The sequence below is a fragment of the Dipodomys spectabilis genome, unplaced genomic scaffold (assembly GCF_019054845.1).
Source record: "Dipodomys spectabilis isolate Male_0828 unplaced genomic scaffold, ASM1905484v1 ptg000668l, whole genome shotgun sequence".
NCBI lineage: Eukaryota > Metazoa > Chordata > Mammalia > Rodentia > Heteromyidae > Dipodomys > Dipodomys spectabilis.
Window position 1 is genome coordinate 326,821 of NW_024871345.1, and position 25,074 is coordinate 351,894.

The 25,074-nt window shown below is 58.3% G+C and overlaps 1 protein-coding gene across 1 annotated transcript; it reads left to right on the plus strand.

Annotated features, from left to right (window-relative positions):
• The first annotated feature begins 1,807 nt into the window (after positions 1-1,807).
• On the plus strand, positions 1,808-24,794 carry Tm6sf1 (transmembrane 6 superfamily member 1). Its single transcript, XM_042671776.1, has 10 exons — positions 1,808-1,921; positions 8,959-9,062; positions 11,903-12,000; positions 13,581-13,684; positions 14,983-15,065; positions 16,324-16,445; positions 17,459-17,563; positions 19,666-19,758; positions 19,855-19,974; positions 23,716-24,794. The coding sequence occupies exons 1-10, from the start codon at positions 1,830-1,832 to the stop codon at positions 23,905-23,907; spliced, it is 1,113 nt and encodes a 370-aa protein (XP_042527710.1). The 5' UTR covers positions 1,808-1,829; the 3' UTR covers positions 23,908-24,794.
• The last annotated feature ends 280 nt before the right edge of the window (positions 24,795-25,074 follow it).

Consider the following 25,074-nt stretch of genomic DNA (forward strand, 5'->3'; position numbering starts at 1 on the left):
CGTTAACTGGAGAGAAGGGTCTCAGGGACTTCCCTGCCTGGGCTGGCTTTGAACCACAATCGTGGGGGGATGTCAGCCTCCTGAGTGGCTAGCTGAGTCACCCTTTATCTCTGCAGTACGTTTTGTCCCCCTCAGCCCATCACCATGTCCTTTTTCCTCTCTCCTCTCCTCAGTGGCTGATATCGGTTGAACCTCTATTCTAGGCCTGGCCCATGTTAAAAGGGGGACACGGAAGCATTACTGCCCCCCCCAATCTACATAAACCCCCTCAGCCTACTCGTGATCACCAGGAGCTGGAGGACCCTGCTCTGGGCCCTCCCTCCCCCCAGCAGCCCACCCCCTGGGGGAGGGGGGGAGCTGGCCTGCCTGGCCTGCTTCTGCTTCACCCTGCCAGGCCGGCGGGCTGTCCTCCCTCCGCCCTGCTGCCTCCTCCAAACCCAGCGTCCTGCTTCCCCCAGGTTCCGCTTCCTCCTGCAGGCCTGCCGGGCCCAGCCTCAGGAGTGCCCACCCCGTGGCAGGCTCAGCTGACCGGGAAATGCTCATCTCTGCTTCCCCGGGAGGCCTGGAGTTGAGTTCGCTGTTGAAGGCAGCTATGGTGTCCGCCTTCAGCCTGTGAGATGGATGTCCTAAAGGACAGGGCAAGCCCATGCTTCCTGACATCTGAGAGTCACCCTCAGCACGGGCCGCTGGGCCGGCGGAGTCTGTGGCCAGGCCCAGTCCAGGCGGGCAGGTGGCGGTCCTGTCTCCCCTGCCCTGCCGTCCCCTGGTCTCCCCCACTGTCCCCCCCGCTGTCCCCCACTGTGTCCCCGGTCTCCCCACTGTCCCCCACTGTGTCCCCGGTCTCCCCACTGTCCCCCACTGTGTCCCTGGTCTCCCCTGTGCCCTGCCATCCCCTGGTCTCCCCCACTGTCCCCCACTGTGTCCCCAGTCTCCCCTGTGCCCGGCCGTCCCCTGGTCTGGTCTCCCCTGCAGTCCCCCCACTGCCCCCCACACTGTCCCCCAGTCCCCCCACTGCCCCCCCTGCTGTCCCCCAGTCCCCCCACTGCCCCCCCGCTGTCCCCCAGTCCCCCCACTGCCCCCCACACTGTCCCCCAGTCCCCCCACTGCCCCCCCCGCTGTCCCCCAGTCCCCCCACTGCCCCCCCCGCTGTCCCCCAGTCCCCCCACTGCCCCCCTGCTGTCCCCCAGTCCCCCCACTGCCCCCACACTGTCCCCCAGTGCCCCCACTGCCCCCCGCTGTCCCCCAGTCCCCCCACTGGCCCCCACTGTCCCCCAGTCCCCCCACTGCCCCCCCGCTGTCCCCCAGTCCCCCCACTGCCCCCCGCTGTCCCCCAGTCCCCCACCCTGCTGTCCCCCAGTCCCCCCACTGCCCCCCGCTGTCCCCCAGTCCCCCCACGCCCCCACTGTCCCCCAGTCCCCCCACTGCCCCCCCCGCTGTCCCCCAGTCCCCCCACTGCCCCCCTGCTGTCCCCCAGTCCCCCCCCGCTGTCCCCCAGTCCCCCCACTGCCCCCCGCTGTCCCCCCACTGGCCCCCACTGTCCCCCAGTCCCCCCACTGCCCCCCCCCGCTGTCCCCCAGTCCCCCCACTGCCCCCCTGCTGTCCCCCAGCCCCCCCCCCCGCTGTCCCCCAGTCCCCCCACTGCCCCCCACTGTGTCTCCGGTCTCCCCGTGCCCTGTGGTTCCCCCCCTCCCCGCGGGCCCTCGCCCCGCCCTCCGCCCAATCAAGCCCGGCCCGCGCCGCTCCGCGCCGCCTCCCCGCAGCGCCGGGCGCGGCCGTTCCCGCGGGCCGGTGGGCGGCGCGGGCCGGGCGGAGCCGGCAGCGCGGGCGCGATGAGCGCCTCGGCCGCCACCGGCGTGTTCGCGCTGTCGCTCGCCGCCATCCCGGTCACCTCCGTCTTCAACCTCCTGGCGGCGGGGCACGGGTGAGTGCGGGCCGGCGGGGAGGTGAGTGCGGGCCGGCGGGGGGTGAGTGCGGGCCGGCGGGGCACGGGTGAGTGCGGGCCGGCGGGGGGTGAGTGCGGGCCGGCGGGGCACGGGTGAGTGCGGGCCGGCGGGGGGTGAGTGCGGGCCGGCGGGGCACGGGTGAGTGCGGGCCGGCGGGGGGGGGGGGGGTGAGTGCGGGCCGGCGGGGCACGGGTGAGTGCGGGCCGGCGGGGGGGGGGGGTGAGTGCGGGCCGGCGGGGCACGGGTGAGTGCGGGCCGGCGGGGGGTGAGTGCGGGCCGGCGGGGCACGGGTGAGTGCGGGCCGGCGGGGGGGGGGGGGGGGTGAGTGCGGGCCGGCGGGGGGGGGGGGGGAGTGAGTGCGGGCCGGCGGGGGGGGGGGTGAGTGCGGGCCGGCGGGGGGGTGCGGGCCGGCGGGGGGGGGTGAGTGCGGGCCGGCGGGGGGTGAGTGCGGTCCGGGCACCGGGGAGCGCGGGCGGGAGGGGGGGGAGTGCGGTCCGGGCACCAGGGAGCGCGGGCGGGAGGGGGGGTGCGAGCCGGGCGGGGGGGGGGGGTACGGGCCGGCGGGGGGGGTGTGCGGGCCGGGCGGGGGGGGGTACGGGCCGGCGGGGGGGGGGTGCGAGCCGGGCGGGGGGGGTACGGGCCGGCGGGGGGGGGGTGCGGGCCGGGCACCGGGGAGCGCGGGCAGGGGGGGTGCGAGCCGGGCGGGGGGGGGTACGGGCCGGCGGGGGGGGGGGTGCGGGCCGGGCACCGGGGAGCGCGGGCGGGAGGGGGGGTGCGAGCCGGGCGGGGGGGGGGGTATGGGCCGGCGGGGGGGGGGGTGCGGGCCGGGCACCGGGGAGCGCGGGCGGGAGGGGGGGTGCGAGCCGGGCGGGGGGGGGGGGTACGGGCCGGCGGGGGGGGGGGGTGCGGGCCGGGCACCGGGGAGCGCGGGCGGGAGGGGGGGTGCGAGCCGGGCGGGGGGGGGGGGTACGGGCCGGCGGGGGGGGGGGGTGCGGGCCGGGCACCGGGGAGCGCGGGCGGGAGGGGGGGGGTGCGGGCCAGGGGGCAGTGCAGGCGGGAAGACGGGCCGCGGGGCAACCGTCCCTGACAGACAGGGAAGACGGGCTGCGGGGTGCAGGGCGGCCGTCCCCACGTCCCGGGCCGCGGGGCGTCCGGGCCGCGGGGCGTCCGGGCTGCGGGGCGACCGTCCCCACGGCTGGAAGACGGGCTGCGGGGTGCAGGGCGGCCGTCCCCACGTCCCGGGCCGCGGGGCGTCCGGGCCGCGGGGCGTCCGGGCTGCGGGGCGACCGTCCCCACGGCTGGAAGACGGGCTGCGGGGTGCAGGGCGGCCGTCCCCACGTCCCGGGCTGCGGGGCGACCGTCCCCACGGCTGGAAGACGGGCCGCGGGGCGGCCGTCCCCACGGCTGGAAGACGGCTGCGGGGCGCAGGGCGGCAGAGGTGGACCTGGCTGGAGGAAGGGAGGACAGCTGGGAAGGAAGGAGCTCCCGCTGTCCCGCACGCCAGCTTCCCTCCCTCCCGTCCCCTCCCCGGCGCCCGGCCCTTCCCCCTCCTGTCCCCTTCGCACAGCCCTGGGGCCTGGGGACCTTCAGGAGGCAGCTGTGATCTGCCGACCTACTTCCTGAGGATGCCACAATCCACTTCAGTTCACAGGCCTCCTCCTGCTCCCAAGAGCATCACCCGGTGCTGGGGCTGGGGCTGGGGCTGGGGCTGGGCTGGGGCTGGGGCTGGGGCTGGGGCTGGGCTGGGCTGGGGCTGGGGCTGGGGCTGGGGCTGGGGCTGGGCTGGGGCTGGGGCTGGGGCTGGGGCTGGGCTGGGGCTGGGGCTGGGGCTGGGGCTGGGCTGGGGCTGGGGCTGGGGCTGGGGCTGGGCTGGGGCTGGGGCTGGGGCTGGGGCTGGGGCTGGGCTGGGGCTGGGCTGGGGCTGGGGCTGGGCTGGGCTGGGGCTGGGGCTGGGGCTGGGGCTGGGCTGGGCTGGGGCTGGGGCTGGGGCTGGGGCTGGGCTGGGGCTGGGGCTGGGGCTGGGGCTGGGGCTGGGGCTGGGCTGGGGCTGGGGCTGGGCTGGGGCTGGGGCTGGGCTGGGGCTGGGCTGGGGCTGGGGCTGGGCTGGGCTGGGGCTGGGGCTGGGGCTGGGGCTGGGCTGGGGCTGGGGCTGGGGCTGGGCTGGGGCTGGGGCTGGGGCTGGGGCTGGGCTGGGGCTGGGCTGGGGCTGGGGCTGGGGCTGGGCTGGGGCTGGGCTGGGGCTGGGGCTGGGGCTGGGGCTGGGGCTGGGCTGGGCTGGGGCTGGGGCTGGGGCTGGGCTGGGGCTGGGCTGGGGCTGGGGCTGGGGCTGGGCTGGGGCTGGGGCTGGGGCTGGGGCAGAGGCTGGGCTGGGGCTGGGGCTGGGCTGGGGCTGGGGCTGGGGCTGGGGCTGGGGCTGGGCTGGGGCTGGGGCTGGGGCTGGGCTGGGGCTGGGGCAGAGGCTGGGCTGGGGCTGGGGCAGAGGCTGGGGCTGCGGCTGGGGCAGAGGCTGGGCTGGGGCTGGGGCTGGGGCAGAGGCTGGGGCTGCGGCTGGGGCAGAGGCTGGGCTGGGGCTGCGGCTGGGGCAGAGGCTGGGCTGGGGCTGGGGCTGGGCTGGGGCTGGGGCAGAGGCTGGGCTGGGGCTGGGGCTGGGGCAGAGGCTGGGCTGGGGCTGGGGCTGGGGCTGGGGCAGAGGCTGGGCTGGGGCTGGGGCTGGGGCAGAGGCTGGGCTGGGGCTGGGGCTGCGGCTGGGGCCGGGGCCGGGGCTGGGGCTGGGGCTGGGGCTGGGGCTGCGGCTGGGGCAGAGGCTGGGCTGGGGCTGGGGCTGGGGCTGGGGCAGAGGCTGGGCTGGGGCTGGGGCTGGGGCAGAGGCTGGGCTGGGGCTGGGGCTGGGGCTGGGGCTGGGGCAGAGGCTGGGCTGGGGCTGGGGCAGAGGCTGGGCTGGGGCTGGGGCTGGAGCTGGAGCTGGGGCTGCGGCTGGGGCTGGGGCTGGGGCTGGGGCTGGGCCTGTGGCTGGGGCTGGGGCCGGGCCTTGCCCACCAGCACCTGTCTCAAGCTGCTCACCGTGAGATCACCTTCAGCAGACGCAGTCTCTCCCAGGCCAGCACCACATCCTGACACACACGGGCGCGCCCTCCAGTGCTTGCCCTCCAGCATGTGAGGAGAATGGGGCTGAGAGTCCTTTAGTCCTTCATCTGCACACTGTTCACCCCTCCTCTTCCTTATCATGAATGGCTGATCCACCCATCCACGCACCCATCAGGTCTGTCTAGAATGTGGGTGTGGATCCACACATAGGTGTGGCCCACCTGCCGCCCACCCGCATCCTTCAGTCACCTGTCAGCTTATGCACGCATGCATCCATCCATCCGTCCCTCTTCTCCCTCTGTGGCTCTCGGGGCATATCTATGGCCAAGGTTTTCCTGAGGTCCCCGTGTCCGGCATAGGGGTCAGTCCTGGGGAGGTGTGGGCTGTGGGGGTCGGTCCTGGGGGGGGTGTGGGCTGTGGGGGTTGGTCCTGGGGGGGTGTGGGCTGTGGGGGTTGGTCCTAGAGGGGGGTGTGGGCAGTGGGGGTCAGGCCTGGGGAGGGTGTGGGCTGTGGGGGTCGGTTCTGGGGGTGTGTGGACTGTGGGGTTCAGCCCTGGGGTGTGGCCTGCAGCAGCTCTGAGCTGTGGTGGGGAAGTTCCCATGTGCCAGGCCATCGGGGGAGGTCTGTCTGGCTCTTTGTGCCAGGCATGGGAGGGGGACGCAGCTTAGGAACTGGAGGTGATCTGTTGGGCAGGAGAACGTCCCCCCGCAGACAGGGCCTGGCTGCTCACTGGGACATGGTCCCTCCCCCCCCCCCCCTGCAGACAGGGCCTGGCTGCTCACTGTGCTCACTGGGACATGGTTCCCCCCCTCCCCCACCTGCAGACAGGGCCTGGCTGCTCACTGTGCTCACTGGGACATGGTCTCCCCGCAGACAGGGCCTGGCTGCTCACTGGGACATGGTCCCCCCCCCTGCAGACAGGGCCTGGCTGCTCACTGTGCTCACTGGGACATGGTCCCCCCCCCCCCTGCAGACAGGGCCTGGCTGCTCACTGTGCTCACTGGGACATGGCAGCAGTGGGCTGCGTCCCCACCCCCAGCCCCCTGATGCCCTGTGCCGGCTGTGAACTGCCCGACAGCTGGGTGGAGGGAGCCAGGCAGGAGCTATATTAGGGTCAGGGTGGGCGGGACAGGGGCCGCTCGGGACCCAGCTGGGAGACACGGGGTCCTTAATGAAGGAGCACAAGCCAAGAGGAATGAAGAATGAGGCTCTGGGCCTTGAGGCCCCAAGCCACAGGCTGTGTCCTAGCAAGGTCTGGGAGCGCTAGACAAGCCTCATGAGCTGCACCGAGGGCGGGGCTGGCTGTGGAGCTGTGGCAGAGGCGGCGCTTCCTGGGGATCACATAGCTTGGAAACAAGCATGCTCCAGGCCCCGTTGGGTGTGTGTGTGTGGTGAGTGGTCACCTGCTGCTCTGGTGGTGTGTGTGTGTGTGGTGAGTGGTCACCTGCTGCTCTGGTGGTGTGTGTGTGTGTGTGGTGAGTGGTCACCTGCTGCTCTGGTGGTGTGTGTGTGTGTGTGGTGAGTGGTCACCTGCTGCTCTGGTGGTGTGTGTGTGGTGAGTGGTCACCTGCTGCTCTGGTGGTGTGTGTGTGTGTGTGGTGAGTGGTCACCTGCTGCTCTGGTGGTGTGTGTGTGGTGAGTGGTCACCTGCTGCTCTGGTGGTGTGTGTGTGTGGTGAGTGGTCACCTGCTGCTCTGGTGGTGGTGTGTGTGTGGTGAGTGGTCACCTGCTGCTCTGGTGGTGTGTGGTGAGTGGTCACCTGCTGCTCTGGTGGTGTGTGTGTGTGGTGAGTGGTCACCTGCTGCTCTGGTGGTGTGTGTGTGGTGAGTGGTCACCTGCTGCTCTGGTGGTGGTGTGTGTGTGGTGAGTGGTCACCTGCTCTGGTGGTGTGTGTGTGTGGTGAGTGGTCACCTGCTGCTCTGGTGGTGGTGTGTGTGTGTGGTGAGTGGTCACCTGCTGCTCTGGGGGTGTGTGTGTGTGGTGAATGGTCACCTGCTGCTCTGGTGGTGTGTGTGTGGTGAGTGGTCACCTGCTGCTCTGGTGGTGTGTGGTGAGTGGTCACCTGCTGCTCTGGTGGTGGTGTGTGTGTGGTGAGTGGTCACCTGCTGCTCTGGTGGTGTGTGTGTGTGTGGTGTGTGGTCACCTGCTGCTCTGGTGTGTGTGTGTGGTGAATGGTCACCTGCTGCTCTGGTGGTGTGTGTGTGGTGAGTGGTCACCTGCTGCTCTGGTGGTGTGTGTGTGTGGTGAGTGGTCACCTGCTGCTCTGGTGGTGTGTGTGTGTGTGGTGAGTGGTCACCTGCTGCTCTGGTGGTGTGTGTGTGTGTGGTGAGTGGTCACCTGCTGCTCTGGTGTGTGTGTGTGGTGAGTGGTCACCTGCTGCTCTGGTGGTGTGTGGTGAGTGGTCACCTGCTGCTCTGGTGGTGTGTGGTGAGTGGTCACCTGCTGCTCTGGTGGTGTGTGTGTGTGTGGTGAGTGGTCACCTGCTGCTCTGGTGGTGTGTGTGTGTGTGGTGAGTGGTCACCTGCTGCTCTGGTGGTGTGTGTGTGTGTGGTGAGTGGTCACCTGCTGCTCTGGTGGTGTGTGTGTGTGTGGTGAGTGGTCACCTGCTGCTCTGGTGGTGGTGTGTGTGTGGTGAGTGGTCACCTGCTGCTCTGGTGGTGTGTGTGTGTGTGGTGAGTGGTCACCTGCTGCTCTGGTGGTGTGTGGTGAGTGGTCACCTGCTGCTCTGGTGGTGTGTGGTGAGTGGTCACCTGCTGCTCTGGTGGTGTGTGTGTGTGGTCACCTGCTGCTCTGGTGGTGTGTGTGTGGTGAGTGGTCACCTGCTGCTCTGGTGTGTGTGTGTGGTGAGTGGTCACCTGCTGCTCTGGTGTGTGTGTGTGTGTGTGGTGAGTGGTCACCTGCTGCTCTGGTGTGTGTGTGTGGTGAGTGGTCACCTGCTGCTCTGGTGGTGTGTGGTGAGTGGTCACCTGCTGCTCTGGTGGTGTGTGGTGAGTGGTCACCTGCTGCTCTGGTGGTGTGTGTGTGTGTGGTGAGTGGTCACCTGCTGCTCTGGTGGTGTGTGTGTGTGTGGTGAGTGGTCACCTGCTGCTCTGGTGGTGTGTGTGTGTGTGGTGAGTGGTCACCTGCTGCTCTGGTGGTGTGTGTGTGTGTGGTGAGTGGTCACCTGCTGCTCTGGTGGTGGTGTGTGTGTGGTGAGTGGTCACCTGCTGCTCTGGTGGTGTGTGTGTGTGTGGTGAGTGGTCACCTGCTGCTCTGGTGGTGTGTGGTGAGTGGTCACCTGCTGCTCTGGTGGTGTGTGGTGAGTGGTCACCTGCTGCTCTGGTGGTGTGTGTGTGTGGTCACCTGCTGCTCTGGTGGTGTGTGTGTGGTGAGTGGTCACCTGCTGCTCTGGTGTGTGTGTGTGGTGAGTGGTCACCTGCTGCTCTGGTGTGTGTGTGTGTGTGTGGTGAGTGGTCACCTGCTGCTCTGGTGTGTGTGTGTGGTGAGTGGTCACCTGCTGCTCTGGTGGTGTGTGTGTGTGGTGAGTGGTCACCTGCTGCTCTGGTGGTGTGTGTGTGTGTGGTGAGTGGTCACCTGCTGCTCTGGTGGTGTGTGGTGAGTGGTCACCTGCTGCTCTGGTGGTGTGTGTGTGTGGTGAGTGGTCACCTGCTGCTCTGGTGGTGTGTGTGTGTGGTCACCTGCTGCTCTGGTGGTGTGTGTGTGGTGAGTGGTCACCTGCTGCTCTGGTGTGTGTGTGTGGTGAGTGGTCACCTGCTGCTCTGGTGTGTGTGTGTGTGTGTGGTGAGTGGTCACCTGCTGCTCTGGTGTGTGTGTGTGGTGAGTGGTCACCTGCTGCTCTGGTGGTGTGTGTGTGTGGTGAGTGGTCACCTGCTGCTCTGGTGGTGTGTGTGTGTGTGTGGTGAGTGGTCACCTCCTGCTCTGGTCCTCACAGCTCCTGGACAATCGTAGGGGTCGCTGCCCTCATCTTGCTTCTGGTGGCCCTGGTGGCCCGAGTCCTCGTCACGAGAAAGCCACCCCGGGACCCCCTGTTCTATGGTAGGTCGGGCCCCCCATCCTATAGAAGGTTGGGCCCCCCTGTCCTATGGAAGGTCAGGCCCCCCATCCTATGGAAGGTCGGGATCCTATGGAAGGTCAGGCCCCCCGTCCTATGGAAGGTCGGGACCCCCCGTCCTATGGAATGTCAGGCCCCCTGTCCTATAGAAGTTCGGGCCCCCCTGTCCTATGGAAGGTCAGGACCCTGTCCTATGGAAGGTCGGGACCCTGTCCTATGGAAGGTCTGACTCCCCGTCCTATGGAAGGTCGGGATCCCCCGTCCTATGGAAGGTCGAGCCCCACTGTCCTATGGAAGGTCAGGCCTCCCTGTTCTATGGAAGGGTGGGACCCTGTCCTATGGAAGGTCAGGCCCCCCTGTTCTATGGAAGGGCGGGACCCTGTCCTATGGAAGGTCGGGACCCCTGTCCTATGGTAGGTCTGACCCCCCCATTCTATGGAAAGTCTGACCCCCCCGTCCTATGGAAGGTCAGGCCCCCCATCCTATGGAAGGGCGGGACCCTGTCCTATGGTAGGTTGGGCCCCCCTGTCCTATGGTAGGTCTGACCCCCCCGTTCTATGGAAGGTCTGACTCCCCATCCTATGGAAAGTCGGGCCCCCCATCCTATGGTAGGTCTGACCCCCCGTCTTATGGTAGGTTAGGACCCCTGTCCTATGGAAGGTCGGGCCCCCTGTCCTATGGAAGGTCGGGCCCCCTGTCCTATGGAAGGTTGGGTCCCCTGTCCTATGGAAGGTCGGGCCCCCTGTCCTATGGAAGGTTGGGTCCCCTGTCCTATGGAAGGTCGGGCCCCCTGTCCTATGGAAGGTCTGCTTGGAGGGAGCAGGTGTGCGTCTCTGTCATGCACCACCCTCAGCCTTCAGCCATGGCTGCCCGCAGGACTCCTCTGAGCCGGCTGGGTGCCGGAGCTGCAGGTGCAGGGCTGTTTGAGGCTGCGCTCTCCATCACACCCCTAGGTCTCCCCCCACCCTGCCCCCAGCATGCTGTTCAACTGGGCCTCCTTCCCGGGCCTCCTGCCTTTAGCCAGCACTTGCAGCTCCTTTTCTGAGCATGGATGCATGGCCTGAAGCCTTGGTCTGTACACCTGAATAAGAGACTAGCATTCCTACTGTGGGCACTCACCATTACATGTGTGTTCTTTCAAGACTTGTCAGTACTGGGCAAACAAATGCCACAGCACAGGGGAGCAGCTGCAGTGACCCTGAGCACTTCCGCAGTATTATTTGAACTCTCCTCACAAACGCCCTGCCACTTAGGAATGAAGAGGCTAGCTCCGAGATTTCCCAGGAGTGTGGTTGGAGCAACAAGCACGTGAGAACAGCACTGATGCTGCCTCGTCTGCCGGACCCCCTCCTTCCTGTCCTTCCTTCTTCCCTTTCTTCCCGCTGGGGTTTGAACTCAGGGCCTTGCCCTTGCTAGACAGTCCTGCCCCCAGACCTTTTTGGTTTGGTTATTTTTCAAGCGGAGTCTCACAGTTTTCGCCAGGGCTAGCCTCAGCCTCTGTACTCCTGCCCATTTCTCCCTGCAGCTGGGGTGGCAGGCGTAGGGCACCATCCCCCTGGGCTTATCGACGGAGACAGTGTTTCACTAGCTTTTCTTTTTTTTTGGTGGGGAGGTCTGGTCATGGGGCCTGAACTCTGGGCCTGGGCGCGGTCCCTCAGCTCTTCAGCTCAAGGCGAGCACTCTACCACTTGAGCCACAGCGCCGCTTCTGGCTTCTTTTTTTTTGGGTCCGGTCATGGGGCCTGAACTCGGGGCCTGGGAGCTGTCTCTCAGCTCTTCAGCTCAAGGCTAGCACTCTACCACTTGAGCCACAGCGCCACTTCCGGGTTTTTTCTTTTTGCTTATGTGGTGCTGAGGAATTGAACCCAGGGCCTCGAGCATGCAAGGCAAGCGCTCTACCACTGAGCCACCTTCCCAGCCCCTCACTAGCCTTTTTGCCTGGTCTTAAACCTTGATCTTCCCAGGAAGCTGGGGTGGTGGCTGTGCACCTCTGGTCTCTGAAGTAGCTGGGGCCGTGGGGGAGCCCCTCTGCCTGGCCCGTTCACGGTGTCTCCTGCGACCCGCGTGTCTCCCTGGTGGCCATGTCACCTTCTGGCTCTTCCCGTGGTGATGCTGGTACCTCTCATTCCCCAAGTTCAGGTGTCCTACCTCAGCACTTGCTCTCTGCCCACGGGGCTGGGGCTCCGGCTCCGGCTCCGGGTTGGCTTTCGGGCAGTTCCATGTGTCTCCTCACAGGCCTCCATCTGGGCGGGCAGAGGTGCAGAGGGGAGCGGGAGGGCCTTGGCCTGGAGCTGGCACTCTGCCTCCTCTCTGAGGGCAGAGAAAGTTCCACCACGAAGTCCTCTACCTGGTGAGCCTCGGAGGAGCGTGCAGAGGACCGTGATTCCCAGGCCATCTGCCAGGACCCTCAGGGCCTACGCTGTCGGGGCTGGCTGGAGGCTGCGCTGCGCGGGCCGCCCGACTCCGGAGCCGCGTCCTTTCCCTGTCTCCCTTGGCGTTGCTCAGCTCCCGCTGCCCCCCTTCCCCCCACCCCCCGCACTCACCTCCCCCGCCTCCCCGTGGGCTCCGTCCTCCAGCTGGGCGCACACTGCAGCTGCAGGAGCGAGCCCCAGGCCAGGCCCCCACTCACCTGTGCAGTAACCGCGTCCCCGCGACTCCTGGAGGGCCAGGGGCCTCGGGCCCGTGCGCCGTGCGGGGTGGGGAGAGGCCGCATGGGCAGCGAGATCCGGGTTTGCTAGTCTGTGTCGCAGTACCACGCGTCTGTCCCCTGGCTCGCCGTCCGTCTCCAGGGCGGCTGTGCTGAATCGCGGCATCCTTTGTTGCAGTGTACGCAGTCTTCGGATTCACCAGCGTGGTGAGCCTCATCACGGGCCTGGAGCAGGACGGTGTCATCGATGGCTTCATGACGCATTACCTGAGAGAGGTAGGCCTCCCAGCCACTGCGTTAGGGTGCTGGTCCTCCTCTGTCCCCCCTTCAGAGGCAGGCTGGGGCTGGGCGCACACGGAGCTCCCCAGGAGCTGCTCCCTCCACCCTGTCCCTTTGCATGAATACAGTAAGTACGTGTCTATTAAAAGCACATTAAGCCAGGCAGTGGTGGCTCATGCCTATAATCCCAGCTACTCAGGAGGCTGAGATCTGAGGACCACAGTTCAAAGACAGCCGGGCAGGAAAGTCCAATTAACCCCCAGAAAACTGGAAGTGACGCTGTGGCTCAAGTGGTAGAGCACTCACCCTGAGCTGAAGAGCTCAGGGACAGCGCCCAGGCCCAGAGTTCAAGTCCCATGACCCCCCCCCCCCCCAAAAAAAAAGCCTATTAAAATCTCAGAAGACCAAATCAGCCAAGGTATGAAAGCTGCTGGGTTAGCCCAGCCCCTCCCAGGGGGGGGGGTGTCGGTCTGTGTCCCCATTTCATAGGGACTGACCAGAGCTCAGGGAGGCTGACACGCACTCCAGGTCACACAGCAGATGGAGCAGTGGGAAGTCTAGTCCTCGTGTGAGGGGTCTGGATGCTACCTCGTGCGGGCAGAGGCTTCACACCGGGGCGGACGCGGTCAACCCAGGAGGATGGGCACGTGGGGAAGGGTTGATGTCTCCAGCCGGGACCCCAGGAACAAGGCAGCCTCTGCAGGGCCAGACAGCAACCGTGCTGGGAAGGGCCAGCCGTCGGGAGCTTCAGCATGAGGGTGATGACACCACGGTGGTGGCAGGGAGGGCCAGGCCCAGGAGACCGTGGCTTTGGAGTGGAAGTGTTTGCTGGAGCCGAGGCAGAGGAGCTCAGCGCGGGCTGACATCTCAACTGGCTGGCTTGCAGAAGTCTAGGTGGAGGTCTCCAAGGGCTGGGGGGTGGGGGGAGGAGGAGGAGGGAGTGGGGCTTGTCCGCCCCGACGGGAGCAGCTGCCCTGAGGGCTGGAAGGCAGCCTGGAGAGGCTGGCAGGAGCTGGGGTGGCTAGGAAGCCAGGAGAAGCTGGGAGCTCAGGCAGAGGCGTGCGGTGCGGGGTGAGGCTGGGGACTGCGGGGTGGCAGGAGAGGTGGGTGGGAAGCAGCAGGCTCTCCTCCGCGTGGGCCCCTCGGAGCCTGGGCCCCTTGGAGTCGGTGCGTTGGTCTCCTCGCGCCGCCTGGAAGGCAGAATGGAGGATGGCGTGGGGGGGCTCAGCGCACCGCCCGTTTGTGCACAGGAGAGGCCTCTGTGCCGGCCACGGCCAGCCTGGCTTCGTCCAGCGGGGTTTTCCCTGGGCACCCCTCCAGCTGCGGCCAGGCTCCTCCAGGCACAGATTTGGCCTGTGAGTTGGTCGCATGATCACACTGACCACACCGCCATCTGCCTTTGCGTTGTACAAATCTGAGTTGGTCCGTCAGGAGCCGCCGGCCAAGCCCTCCCCGCAGCGGCCGTGGCTCGGCCGCCACCGTCCACACCAGTCAGTGGCTATTTCCCTAACCGAGGTCCGGTGCTCCGCACGGAGTGCGTCCCACTCAAAGCGGCTTTCTTCCCCTGCTCTCCTCAGGGCGAGCCCTATCTGAACACGGCCCACGGGCACATGATCTGCTACTGGGACGGCTCGGCCCACTACCTGATGTACCTGGTGATGGTGGCAGCCATCGCCTGGGAGTAAGTCTGTGGGGGTCTCTCCACCTCAACACGCGAGTGAGTCCATAAGGAAAGCGTGCGCACAGGGGCGCGCGGACGGCTGTGCTTGGTGTCGTGGGTCTGAGTTTCCTAGCACACGGCCTTCTGGAACACGTCCTCTCGGTCTGGCCCCCACTCTGCTGACGGCTGAGGCAGTGACCCCGTAGCTTTGAGGTCATGCTCTCTTCTAAGAACAGTCCCATTTTTAAGAATTCAAGCACACATTCTAATGGAAAGTTCTGGTCTCGGTGCAGGGTGAAGCTTCTCCCCCAGTTCAGCTGTGGCTCTGGGACCTGGGTCTGTGGCCCTCCACTGGTACTGTCTGTGGGAAGGCTCAGGCCCGAGTTGTTTTCGCTGCTGGGAATGCTGGCTGTCCTGTGGGGTGCACAAGCGGCCCCGGCCTTCCCGAGACCCCGATGTCTTGAATCTGTGCATCACAGCCGTCTGGGAAGCTGGCAGTGCTCTCTGTAGAACTGATGGCTCCCCCAGAGCCAGCTCCTTCTGGGGTCTCAGAAAGCCTTTCTGGGGGAGGGGCTCTCAAGGTGGCTTAAACCAGCTACTCTCCCCGGCTTTCACTCAAACAAGTCCCATTCAAAATGGAAATGCTTGGCTGGCGGCCCATTTCTCCTCAAGGCCGCCGCGCCTTTTCCCGTCTCTCCTCCTGCAGTAACCTGAGACACTGTGCTTTGTTCTCATGGGGTCAGCAGGCTGAGCCGGCCACTAAGTGCAGTATTCTCCACTTGTTCCTTCTGAATGCCTCCTAGCTTTCCATATATACTGAATCAGCCGCGGAAGGAACATCTTACCGGGCATGAGGGCTCAAAGTCTGGCAGCCGCTTTAGAATGTGGAGTTGGGTCAGGAATTACCTTCCCCTTCGGGGCTCTGGCCAAAACTCCATGCTACTAAGGAAGGTCCATTTTACATCAGCCACCCACACTTAGAAGGACTTAAAATCTGGATTCAGCATCCTTTATGCTTCAGCCCCTTTCCCTTTCCGTGCTGAGTTTTGTACCTATGGGGAAATGCAAGGTCCAGCGAGGGCCACACTGTAGTTAAAGCCGGCAGAGCAGTGTGGCAGGCAGAGTTCTGTTCAAAAGGTTGCAAAGGAGGCTGTACACAGTCTATTGCACACAGAAATGGTCCCTTGTGTTTATTGCTCTTGATTCAATAAGTTTCTATGCGTGCAGTTCACTAGTGAGGAAAAATAACGTTGAGTATCACCTTTTGCTACAAGTATTATTTTAAGACAAGTGCACGGAGCCAAGGTTTTCTGTTGCAGGGAGAGTTACAGAACTGTTGGCCTATACTGGGTTGGATCCATTGTAATGAGCACTGTGGTTTTTGTGCCTGGAAACATCGTAGGTAAGAAACTTTATCTTAACATTCACTTTTCTTTTCTGGAGTTTTTTTTTTTGTCTTTTTTTTTTTGGTCAGTCCTGGGGCTTGAACTCTAGGCCTGGACACTGTCCCTGAGCTCTTCAGCTCAAGGCAAGTGCTCTACCACTTGAGCCACAGCACCACTTCCGATGTTCTAGTGGTTAATTGGAGATGAGAGTCTCACAGATTTTCCTGCCCAGGCTGGCTTTGAACCACCATGCTCAGCCTCCTGAGTAGCTAGGATTACAGGCGTGAGCCACCAGCCCCCGCCTGCAGTACTTTTTTAAGTAGAGAAATTATTTGGATGTAGGAAAACCAAGTAATTCAAAGCTTACAAAAAACAATTTGGCAAAGTTGTTCCTATTCCTCTGTAATCTCAGCTCTTAAGAAATGTACTGAATGACTACATTGTCAAGTAATTGGCTATTTTTACTTTCTAGAAGGAGATAGAGAGGCTGACTACGGCATTTGTGCAGCTATTTCTTCCAACTCTTTGTATTTTAAATAACTCCTGACACTCTATGAGAACTTCATAAATGTACACAGAAATTAAGACTCTTGAAGGCTATGTAAGACATTATTTATGAGTGTAGAAAATTAGGATGTTACATGTGCTTTTTTTTTTTTTTTTTGGGTCTGGTCATGGGGCCCGAACTCTGGGCCTGGGCACTGTCCCTCAGCTCTTCAGCTCAAGGCTAGCGCTCTACCACTTGAGCCACAGCGCCACTTCCAGCTTTTTTGTTTTTGCTTGTGTGGTGCTGAGGAATCGAACCCAGGGCCTCAGGCATGCAAGGCAAGTACTCTACCACTGAGCCACCTTCCCAGCCCTTAGATGTGCTTCTTGATATTGTAGATAAAGACATGACTGTTAATAAGCATCAGATAGTTTTTCTATTAGTACACATAAATTGTACAAAGAAAACTGTAGCATTTCCATAGATGCATACAGTGTACTTGGAGCACATTATCCCTCTATTATATTCTCTCAGCCTTCTTCCTCTTTTTAAACAGTGCTGTAGAGGGTTTCACTATGCTATCTTTATACATACATAAATACACATATCTATGTGTGTGTAGATATATTTATAATTTAATAGGTTTAAATTGACCTTTTATCTCATGCAAATAAAGCTTTTTCCATAGCAAAATTTTAGATGATTTGAGATGGGGTTATGTCTTTACTATTGCTTGTACTTTGACATGCTTGAATAAACTATTGATTCTTTCTCTCTCTCTTAAACAGGGAAGTTTGGAGTACAAATTTGTCCTGCTTTTTTTTTAAGCATACCATATGGCTGTCTTTCCATCTGGGCCGGTTTCAGAATCTATAATCAGCCATCAGAAAATTACAATTATCCTTCAAAGGTAACTTTATTAAGAGTGTGATTTTTTTTTTTTTTTTTGGGATCATTCATAGTGCTTGAACACTGGGCCTAAGCATTGTTCCTGAGCTCTTTTGCTCATGGCTGGTGCTCTACCACTTTAAGCTACAGCACCACTTCCTGTTTTCTGGTGGTTAAGTGGAGATAAAGGGTCTCACAGACTTTCTGCCAGGGCTGGCTTTGAAGCTCAATACTCAGATCTCAGCTTTCTGGGTAGCTGGGATTACAGTCGTGAATCACCAGCACTTTTGAACTTTAAAAAGCTGGTGGCTTGTATGAAGTTTAAACGTAGCTTGTTCTCAACTCACAGAGCTTACCTAGGTCCATGCGCCATGAACAGAACTGAGCCTCTGAGGAGCGGAGCACTGAGTCATTTGGTCAGCTGACCGTGCCGAGTGCAGCACTGTATGCATCTTAGTCCACACTGCAGATGGCCCGTTTCTGTCTGAACGCCCCCTTCTATTGGCCAGGCCTCACTTTTGGGAACTCCTGTGGTAGTGGTCTTATCCAAGACTGGCTCTTATCAGCTCCTGCATAGGTAGTTGTTTAAAAGAAAAAGCTAACAGTAACTCTAGCTTTAGCCTTGGCCTGCCTGTTTTCAAAGGTTCATGTGAGTGCCAATGGAGTGCTCAGGTCTCGAGACCCACGAAGACCTTCGTTAGTGTCATCCTTAACGCTAAAACATGGCAAAGGGACCAACGTGAGCTTTGCCACGCAGTGCTGGGAGAAACAGGAGTTCTAGTCCAGTACTGGCACCAAAAAAGAAAAAAAGGAAGCATAAAATAGATTATGGGCTGGGCAAAAGTGAGATCGTTTCACAAAAATAGCTAGTGCAAAGAAGGTTTGGGGCTGTGGCTCAGGTGGAAGAGCTCCCACATAATAAACGCTGAGGCCCTGAGTTCAAACTTCAGCACAACAAATACAAACAAACGATTCAGTAGATTTCGAGTTCTTTGAACTCTGGACTTGGCTCCTGAGTTACAAATTCTGTTTTAGGTTGTGCAAGAGGTACAAGCAAAGGGCCTGCTGAGAAGACCTTGTGACTTGATGTTGGTCCTGTGTCTCCTTCTGGCCACTGGGTTTTGCCTGTTCAGAGGCCTGGTAAGCCTGCTTCTGGTGGGGAAACACCCGGTTCTGGGGTACTACTCTCGTGTGTGTGTGTGGCCTGTGCTAGGGTTTGAACTCAGACGCCTGGTATGCCTAACGGATCAATATGTAACGTAACTACACTGCCAGTGCTTCCGGTGGGGAAACACCTGGAAATAAGTTCTGGGGTACTCTGTGTGTGTGTGTGGCCTGTCCTTGGGTTTGAACTCAGGACTTGGATACAGTCTCTGATGCTTTTTGCTCAAGGCTAGTGCTCTACCACTTGAGCTATTTGGGTAGTTAATTGGTGATAAGAGTTGCACAGACTTTCTTGCCTGGCTTCAATAGCGATCCTCAGATCTCAGCCTCCTGAGTGTTTAGGATTACAGGTGTGAGCCACCAGTGCCCTTCTTAGGCTAGAATTCTCGGGAATCTATTAAAATCTGATCAGAGCCTGGAGCCTCAGACCTGCTCCCTGCCTCCAAGGGCAGCTCGTCCCGAGTTTTCACACAGCCTTCTTCTAGTCCTTAGATCAAACTCTATCCATGTCTTCCTCTCCTAGTTTTAGGATGTGAAAATTCAGCCTTTAGAATTGTTTTCTGTGGTTGCTTGGATGTTTCTTATTTAGAGCTAAGTGTCTTTGGTAAGGTGATGTCTTGATTCCAGTACAACCCTAGCACCAGGCACCACATATTCTCCAGGAGTGGGGGGAAGGGAGGCGGGCACGGTGCTGCCAGCCAGAAATCCTAGCACTCGGGGGGCTGAGGCAGGAGGACCAGGGGTTTGAGTGAGCCTGGGCTACACAGAAAGCTCAAGGCCAGCCTAGGCTGAGATCCTATCTCAGAAAGTCAACAAACCAAACCAAGAAATGAGTAGGAGCAATGGAACCGAGGGTCAAGTTTTCACCTATGTAGGACCACATAGAACGGCCATGTGAACTTCTCCTTGCTGAGAATAATGTGGGGTAAATTACGCTCACTCTGGAGTCTCTGTCCTGATGTGGGTAATGGGCATTAAAGGCACACGGGCATGTCACTTTGGTCTTTCCCTTTATCATTTTCTTAGTGCCGTAGCTAAAAGACAGACCTATAAGTTTTGGAGTTGGAATCCTGGCCCTGTCCTAATTACTTAATCTCCGACCCATAATTTTCTCCTCTGTAAACTAGTACTCCTTCTTTGTTCTGGAGATTAAGATACTGGACCTAAACGATCAGAAGAGAGTCTTATACATAGCAAATAATAAGTGACTGCTGTTGAGCTCTTACCTGTTCGGTGATCCTGTGAGCTGCCCGTTTTACAACTTGTTACATTTGAGCCGCGTTGCGTGGCTGGTGCATTCAGCTTCAGGAGCAGTGGCTCACCATCCCACAACTGCTGGCGCTGCAGAGCTGAGGCACGGTGTGCCAGGTGCCAGCCGGTGTCCCTGACCCAGGATGAGACGCCGTTCTTAGTGTGGTCTGTGCACTGTCCGAATCTTCCACAAGAATTTGGCCTAGGACACAAGAGACAGAAATACAGAAGGCAAGGCCATAGGCTTTCCTTAGACCGCTGAAATGGTTCTTTGGTTAGTTTGCTCCAGTTCTCCAAACGCAGATAATAAGTAATGGCAACGGGTGGTGTTCCCGCCTAGCCATTTCCAGCTCCTTTGCACCTGAGGGAAAATGTGCATGTGTGTGTGGTGCGCAGCGCATTTGCAGATGGGCCTTTGGGCTTGATCTGCGTTCCCGGAGAGGGGAAAACACCATTTCCGAGTCTTACAAGGCATGATAAGGTGCATTTGATATGGACAGGTGCTTTATGTCCCAGAAGGGAGGAACTTGCCATGTAAAGCCAACCAGGTTTCAGCTACTAAACCCAGATCCTTTATGAGCCTGTGCAAGCTACTGATAATAGTCTTAGTTTCTACCTCCTGCTCCATTATTAACCTCTGCTCAATCTCCTTAGATAAATCTGCAGAATAATTCCATTCTTTGCTTTTTCTCTGATGAGCCTCTTCAGTGCAGTTTTGGTTCAACAGCCAGACAGCTGTGACTAAACCTGATGCCCTTATAGCCTTATCAGAGAACCCTGGGCTCAGAAGTGGCTGTGTTTGCGGAACAACTTCACTTTGTTTTCAGGTTGCGTTGGACTGCCCCGCTGAGCTCTGCCGGTTATACACACAGTTTCAGGAGCCCTACCTAAAGGACCCCGTGGCTTACCCTAAAGTTCAGGTTGAGTACTTGTTACACTGCCCATTAGCAAATGTCCATTTTTTTCTTTTCATTCAGATCACACATCTACTGACGTTCCCTCCCTGTTCAATGCAGATGCTGGCGTACATGTTCTATTCTGTCCCCTACTTTGTGATCGCTTTTTACGGCCTCGTGGTCCCAGGGTGCTCCTGGATGCGGGACGTCACACTGATACACGCCGGAGGCCTGGCCCAGGTATGGAGGGCTGACTGGTGATGTGAGTGTATTGCTGCTCAGTGCTGTATGAGCGTAGGGCTCACAGCAGTACCTGGCACGTCACCGTTACGCAAGCGGGGAGGAGACAGGCCTTTAGAGAGTAATGAACCTGAAGACAATTTTAGCGGCGTATAATCACCTCGAAACCAAAGAAACTGGGCAAAAGCTGAGGGACCTATTTGCTGTGGGCTCCCTGCTGCCATCAAGGCAGAATGAGCCCCGTGAGTCAGGGACCTCGCCCCCCTTCTGTGCAGGGCTGCGAGCACTCACCTGTGGATAATCGGATTAAACCTGGATGGCCGTCCTAGGAGTTTCCTAAGGCGTTCCTTCAGGAAAGTGTTATCTGGAGTCAAGACCGGGAGGAGCACGCGTCATCAGGGGACTAATGCAAACCTTATTTATGCCTTTGCCCCACACGTCTGACTCATTACTAGACACATTCACTATTCGAGCTAGACTTTGGGTCTAACATCTTTTTGTGCTTCTTTCCTTTGAGGGAAACACCCCCAAGAGGATCTTGAAACAAAGGGAGCCCAAGTTTTCACCAAAACAGAGTGCCAGGTCCTGAGCAGGCATCACAGAAGAGCCCCCCGTCTGTGGCGCCGCTCTGAGCCCTCGTTAGAACTCCTACCTTGTCGGGAGAGAGGTTCTGTCACTACCCACTCTACAGGTGACACACCTGGCCCAGGGTCACCTTGCTGTCTGTCGGGCAGGGGTGGAATGGACTCTGGCACCTGCTTCCAGAGTCAGTGCTGACGCATGGCTATGGCTCTCAGAAAGTCCTTAAGATAGCAGCATCCGGGTTAGCGACAAGTCCCCTTTCAGCTAAACAACCCGGCCCCGGTCCCAAGGGCCACGTCCCTTCTCCCCTGTGACATCCATGCCACAGTCCACTGAGCAGGCAGAACTGCAGTTTCTAGCCATGCTTTCTAGGTTGCTGGTCTAGAGCTTAGGAGAGCGATGGAAATGCAACTTTGTTCACATTCAGTGCCACATTTTCCATTCCACTCAAGCCACCTTAAAAAGAAAAAAAGCATATCTCTGTAAATTAGTTGCATAACTAGAAGACAATTTAGAATGAAATAAGAGGACAACCCCGTGAACCTTCAGTTCACGTCACTGAAGTGAAGCGATTACAGATGCAGAACTTGGGCAGCTCTGAGCTTACTCACCCACTGGACCCAAAGCCAGCACTGGGAGGCCTGGGGTGCCTGCAGTGCTGCCCAGGGGCGGCTGCCCGACAGGCCAGTGCTGGGGCGGGGACAGCCCTCTGCACATGAGCCTGAGCTTGTGGTTCAGGGGAGAAGGTGGGCGCGAGGAGCGGCAGGTGACTGGCCTTGGGATCCCCTCTGCTAACGAGGCGCAGGGCAGCGCCTCCATTTCCGAGAATGGCCTCATGGACGTATGAAAATAGAAAAGTTCTTAATAGATCCATTTTGATTCTTGACAGGCACAAGACTCTTACTGTTGAACGTTTATTGAGCTTTAACAATGTGATAGGTGCCACACAAAACATTTGACACAGTTCCTGCCCAGTGGGCTTACAATCTAACCTAAGGACATGATCGTTTTTCCATGTTGCTGTGAGTCTGCTGTGGTGAGGATGAGGTATAGCTGCACCGGCCAGCGCGTCAGAGCACGGGCCGGGCCGCGAAGCGGCTGACTTCCCACACAAGGAGGCACAGCCGCCTGGTCCTTACTCTGAAAGCACAGATGGTGCCTTTTCCGAATCTGGTCAATTCTGCAATGTGCACAAGTCCATAATGTCACCAAACCCACATTTCTGAGAAAATAGGGTTGAAAACTGGCCTCTAGTCCAGAAGAAAAGGTTTAGGTATATATTCAGAAAAAGGCATTCAAAATGGGCCCTAGGGAGTTCTTGAGTGTCCCAGCTGCAGCTGGGGGGGCGGGGGGAGGGCCCCCAGGGGCTCGTGGCTCACGGTCCTTTTGTCCTTGTGGCCCAGAGTTCCAAGTGTATTTTCTGGGTTGTGTGGGCATCTGCCCAGGGAGGCGTCTGTGGGCAGGGCACACTCCGCCTTGCAGTCACCAGGCAGATGATCCACTTGTTGGTCCTTGGCAGCCAACAGTAATCCACTTCCTTTCCCCAGAGGATAGCAAGCACGTACCAGAAGTATGCAGAGTGTCCAGGTGATTTAGAAAGCGACAGCCCGTTCGCTTATCTGCCAGGGATACGGATTCACACGCACGCTGCTCGGGAGAGCCGGCGGCCGTGCCTCCTCGGGCTCAGACGCTTGCAGCCGGTCATCTGCTGACCACTCGGCAGTCACTGCTTCACACCCACTCTTCCTTCCGGTTACTTCTGTTTTCTCTAGGTCGTAGTATCGTATCTCTTCACCTTGGTCCTGGCAAACTATTGATTATTACTTATCACATTTAGGTTCCCAGTCCTTTACACACGCATGCCTTGAATTTCAGCAGGACATGGAAATGCAGACTTGGGGCTGCATTCCACAATGGCATAACTTCCCAGAAACCTCACAGATTTTGCTCCTCCTCCCGCCTTGACTGCCTGATCTACTATCATTTTCCTCTGTGCTTAGGCAAAGTATCAGAAACCACCCCCACAACCACCCACCCAAGAGGGATGTGTGCTCCCAAGACGCCAGGCTCGGGAGGCCCTCCCGCACCCAGCCTGCTGCAAGTCATACTTGTAAATACATTACAGTTTGATTTGAAAAGCCTGCCTGCACGTATTTATAACTTTATAAAGAACAATCATTCTTCTAACTGCTATCACAGAAAACAAATACACAGATAAACAAACTACACAATGAGAAGGTTCGAGCTCCTGCTCCAAGAATACAAGAATGATAAAAGAAGTTGAGGTTCTCAGTGCTTCCTTTCTTGTGCTAGTACTGGGGCTTGAACTCGGGTTCTCACACTCTTGGCTTAGATTTTGGCTCAAGGTTAGTGTGCTACTACTTGAACCATACCTTCACTTTTTCTTTTTGCTGGTTAATTGGCCATAAGAGTTTTGGGACATTTTCTGCCCTGGCTGGCTTCGATCCCTGATCCTTGGATCTCAGCCTCCTGAGTAGCTTAAGATTATCAGCATGAGTAACCAGTTCTCAACAGGGTTTTTCTTTAAATTGACTGTTATGCTAAATGTATTTTATAATGTCAATGTCCTTTTTATCTTTTTTGGTGCCAGTCTTGGGGCTTGAACTCAGAGCCCTGGGCAGTATCTCTGAGCTTAGGTTAATGCTCTACCTCTAAAGCTACAACTCCACTTCCAGCTTTTTGGTGGTTAACTGGAGACAAGAGTCTCATGGATTTTCCTGCCTGGGCTGGCTTCAAATCACATCCTCAGATCTCAGCCTCCTAAATAGCTGGGGTTACAGGCATGAACCACTGGCACCTGGAATTGCTTCACAAGATTTCCAGGTGCAAATCAGAAGAGAAATGGAAGTTTTATTTAGGTTTGTCTATTAAAAAGCCAGACCCTAATGTTTGGTATGGGGCACGGGGTGAGATAAAAAATGGACATAATAGAACCACATTAAAGAAAGTGTATTTTATTTGAAGTTATATTGCGAATGACCCTGCACTGAATGGGGTCGCGTGAAGGTATTCTGCCTGCGAGCAAACAGTCTTGGGAGCACACGAGGTGCGGATGAGCTGCCTGGAGCCCACCGCTCGTCTGAGTGGACACGAACGCCACACTCACCCCTTCCTTGCTTTTCTTTTTTGATACTACAGGCCCAGTTTTCTCACATTGGCGCGTCCCTCCATGCGAGAACGGCCTATGCCCACAGAGTCCCTGACGAAGCAAAAATTCTCTTTTTAACATTAAATATAGCATATGGAGTTCTACCTCAGCTCCTGGCCTATCGCTGTGTCTACAGACCGGAGTTCTTCGTAAAAACAAAGGCAGATGAGAAAGCGGAATAGACACGCCTTCGAGCTCTTCCTCTGGTCACTCCACTCACCGGCCGCACTGCCCGATGAGGGAGACGCCTCGGCCACTTCCTTTCCACACAGACACTCAGGCACAGGTTCTCGATCTTCACTGCCCGCGTGATCAAACTACAGTATTGTGCAGGTTAATTTTCTTCTTTTATGGAAAATTGAAGCAATTGGGAATAGTTGTTTAAAGAAATACCTCAAAATTATCTGTGGATAAACCTGACCATATATTTCAATATTCCATTTGCACATATTAAATTTTGTGTGAAAAATTACAATTTAATGCCCACAACTGAGCATAAAAATGAAGTGAATATGGTTGATGTATATAAAATAATTTAAAACAGCAGTTGCAGGTTGGAGATACAGCTTTTGCATATAAAATGTATATGCTTCATTATCAACCTCAATATAAAAGGCTATCGGAATATTTTAAAACGTTTTTTTTCAAGGAAAGTACGTTAACTGCTTTAAAAAATTACTATTAAAAATATTTGTGTGAATCTAAATAGTCAAAATGAGATAGCCTATCATTACCCTTAGTAAATACTTGTTTTATTGGTGACTGGAAATATATCTATTGTATTTCTGTGCATATTTTTAATAAAATTATTTTTGCCTTTATGAAAACAAATTGTGTTAATTTGAAATATATATATTTCATAAGCTTTGACTATTTAACAAAATCTATCCTATATAGTATACATATATGTGTATTGTATGTTCCAATAAAAAATGTCTTCTATATTCAGGTTTTAGTGTGAGCAATGAAGAAATCTTTTGATGAATTAAGAGTCATTAATTTTACTTATTTATTTTGGAGGTGCTGGGATTTGAACTCCGGGCTTCACACTTACTAAGCAGGTGCTCTACCACTTGAGCCACACCCCAGCCAATACTGAATTAGTTTTGAAATAAAATATTCAAAATTAGAATTAGAAGTACCTTTTAAAGACCGATTGTCTTCCCTGCTATCTCTTTGTCGTCATTTTGAATCTGGAAGTGAGTTTGATAGAGGAAGCTAGGATTTGTTAAATGAGAGACAAACAGCTCCAGGGCTGCCTCCTGGTGCCTGGAGCAGACGGGACGGGCGGGGCAGCAGCCATCCAGCGTGGACATCTCGCCACCGCCCAGCCATCCAGCGTGGACATC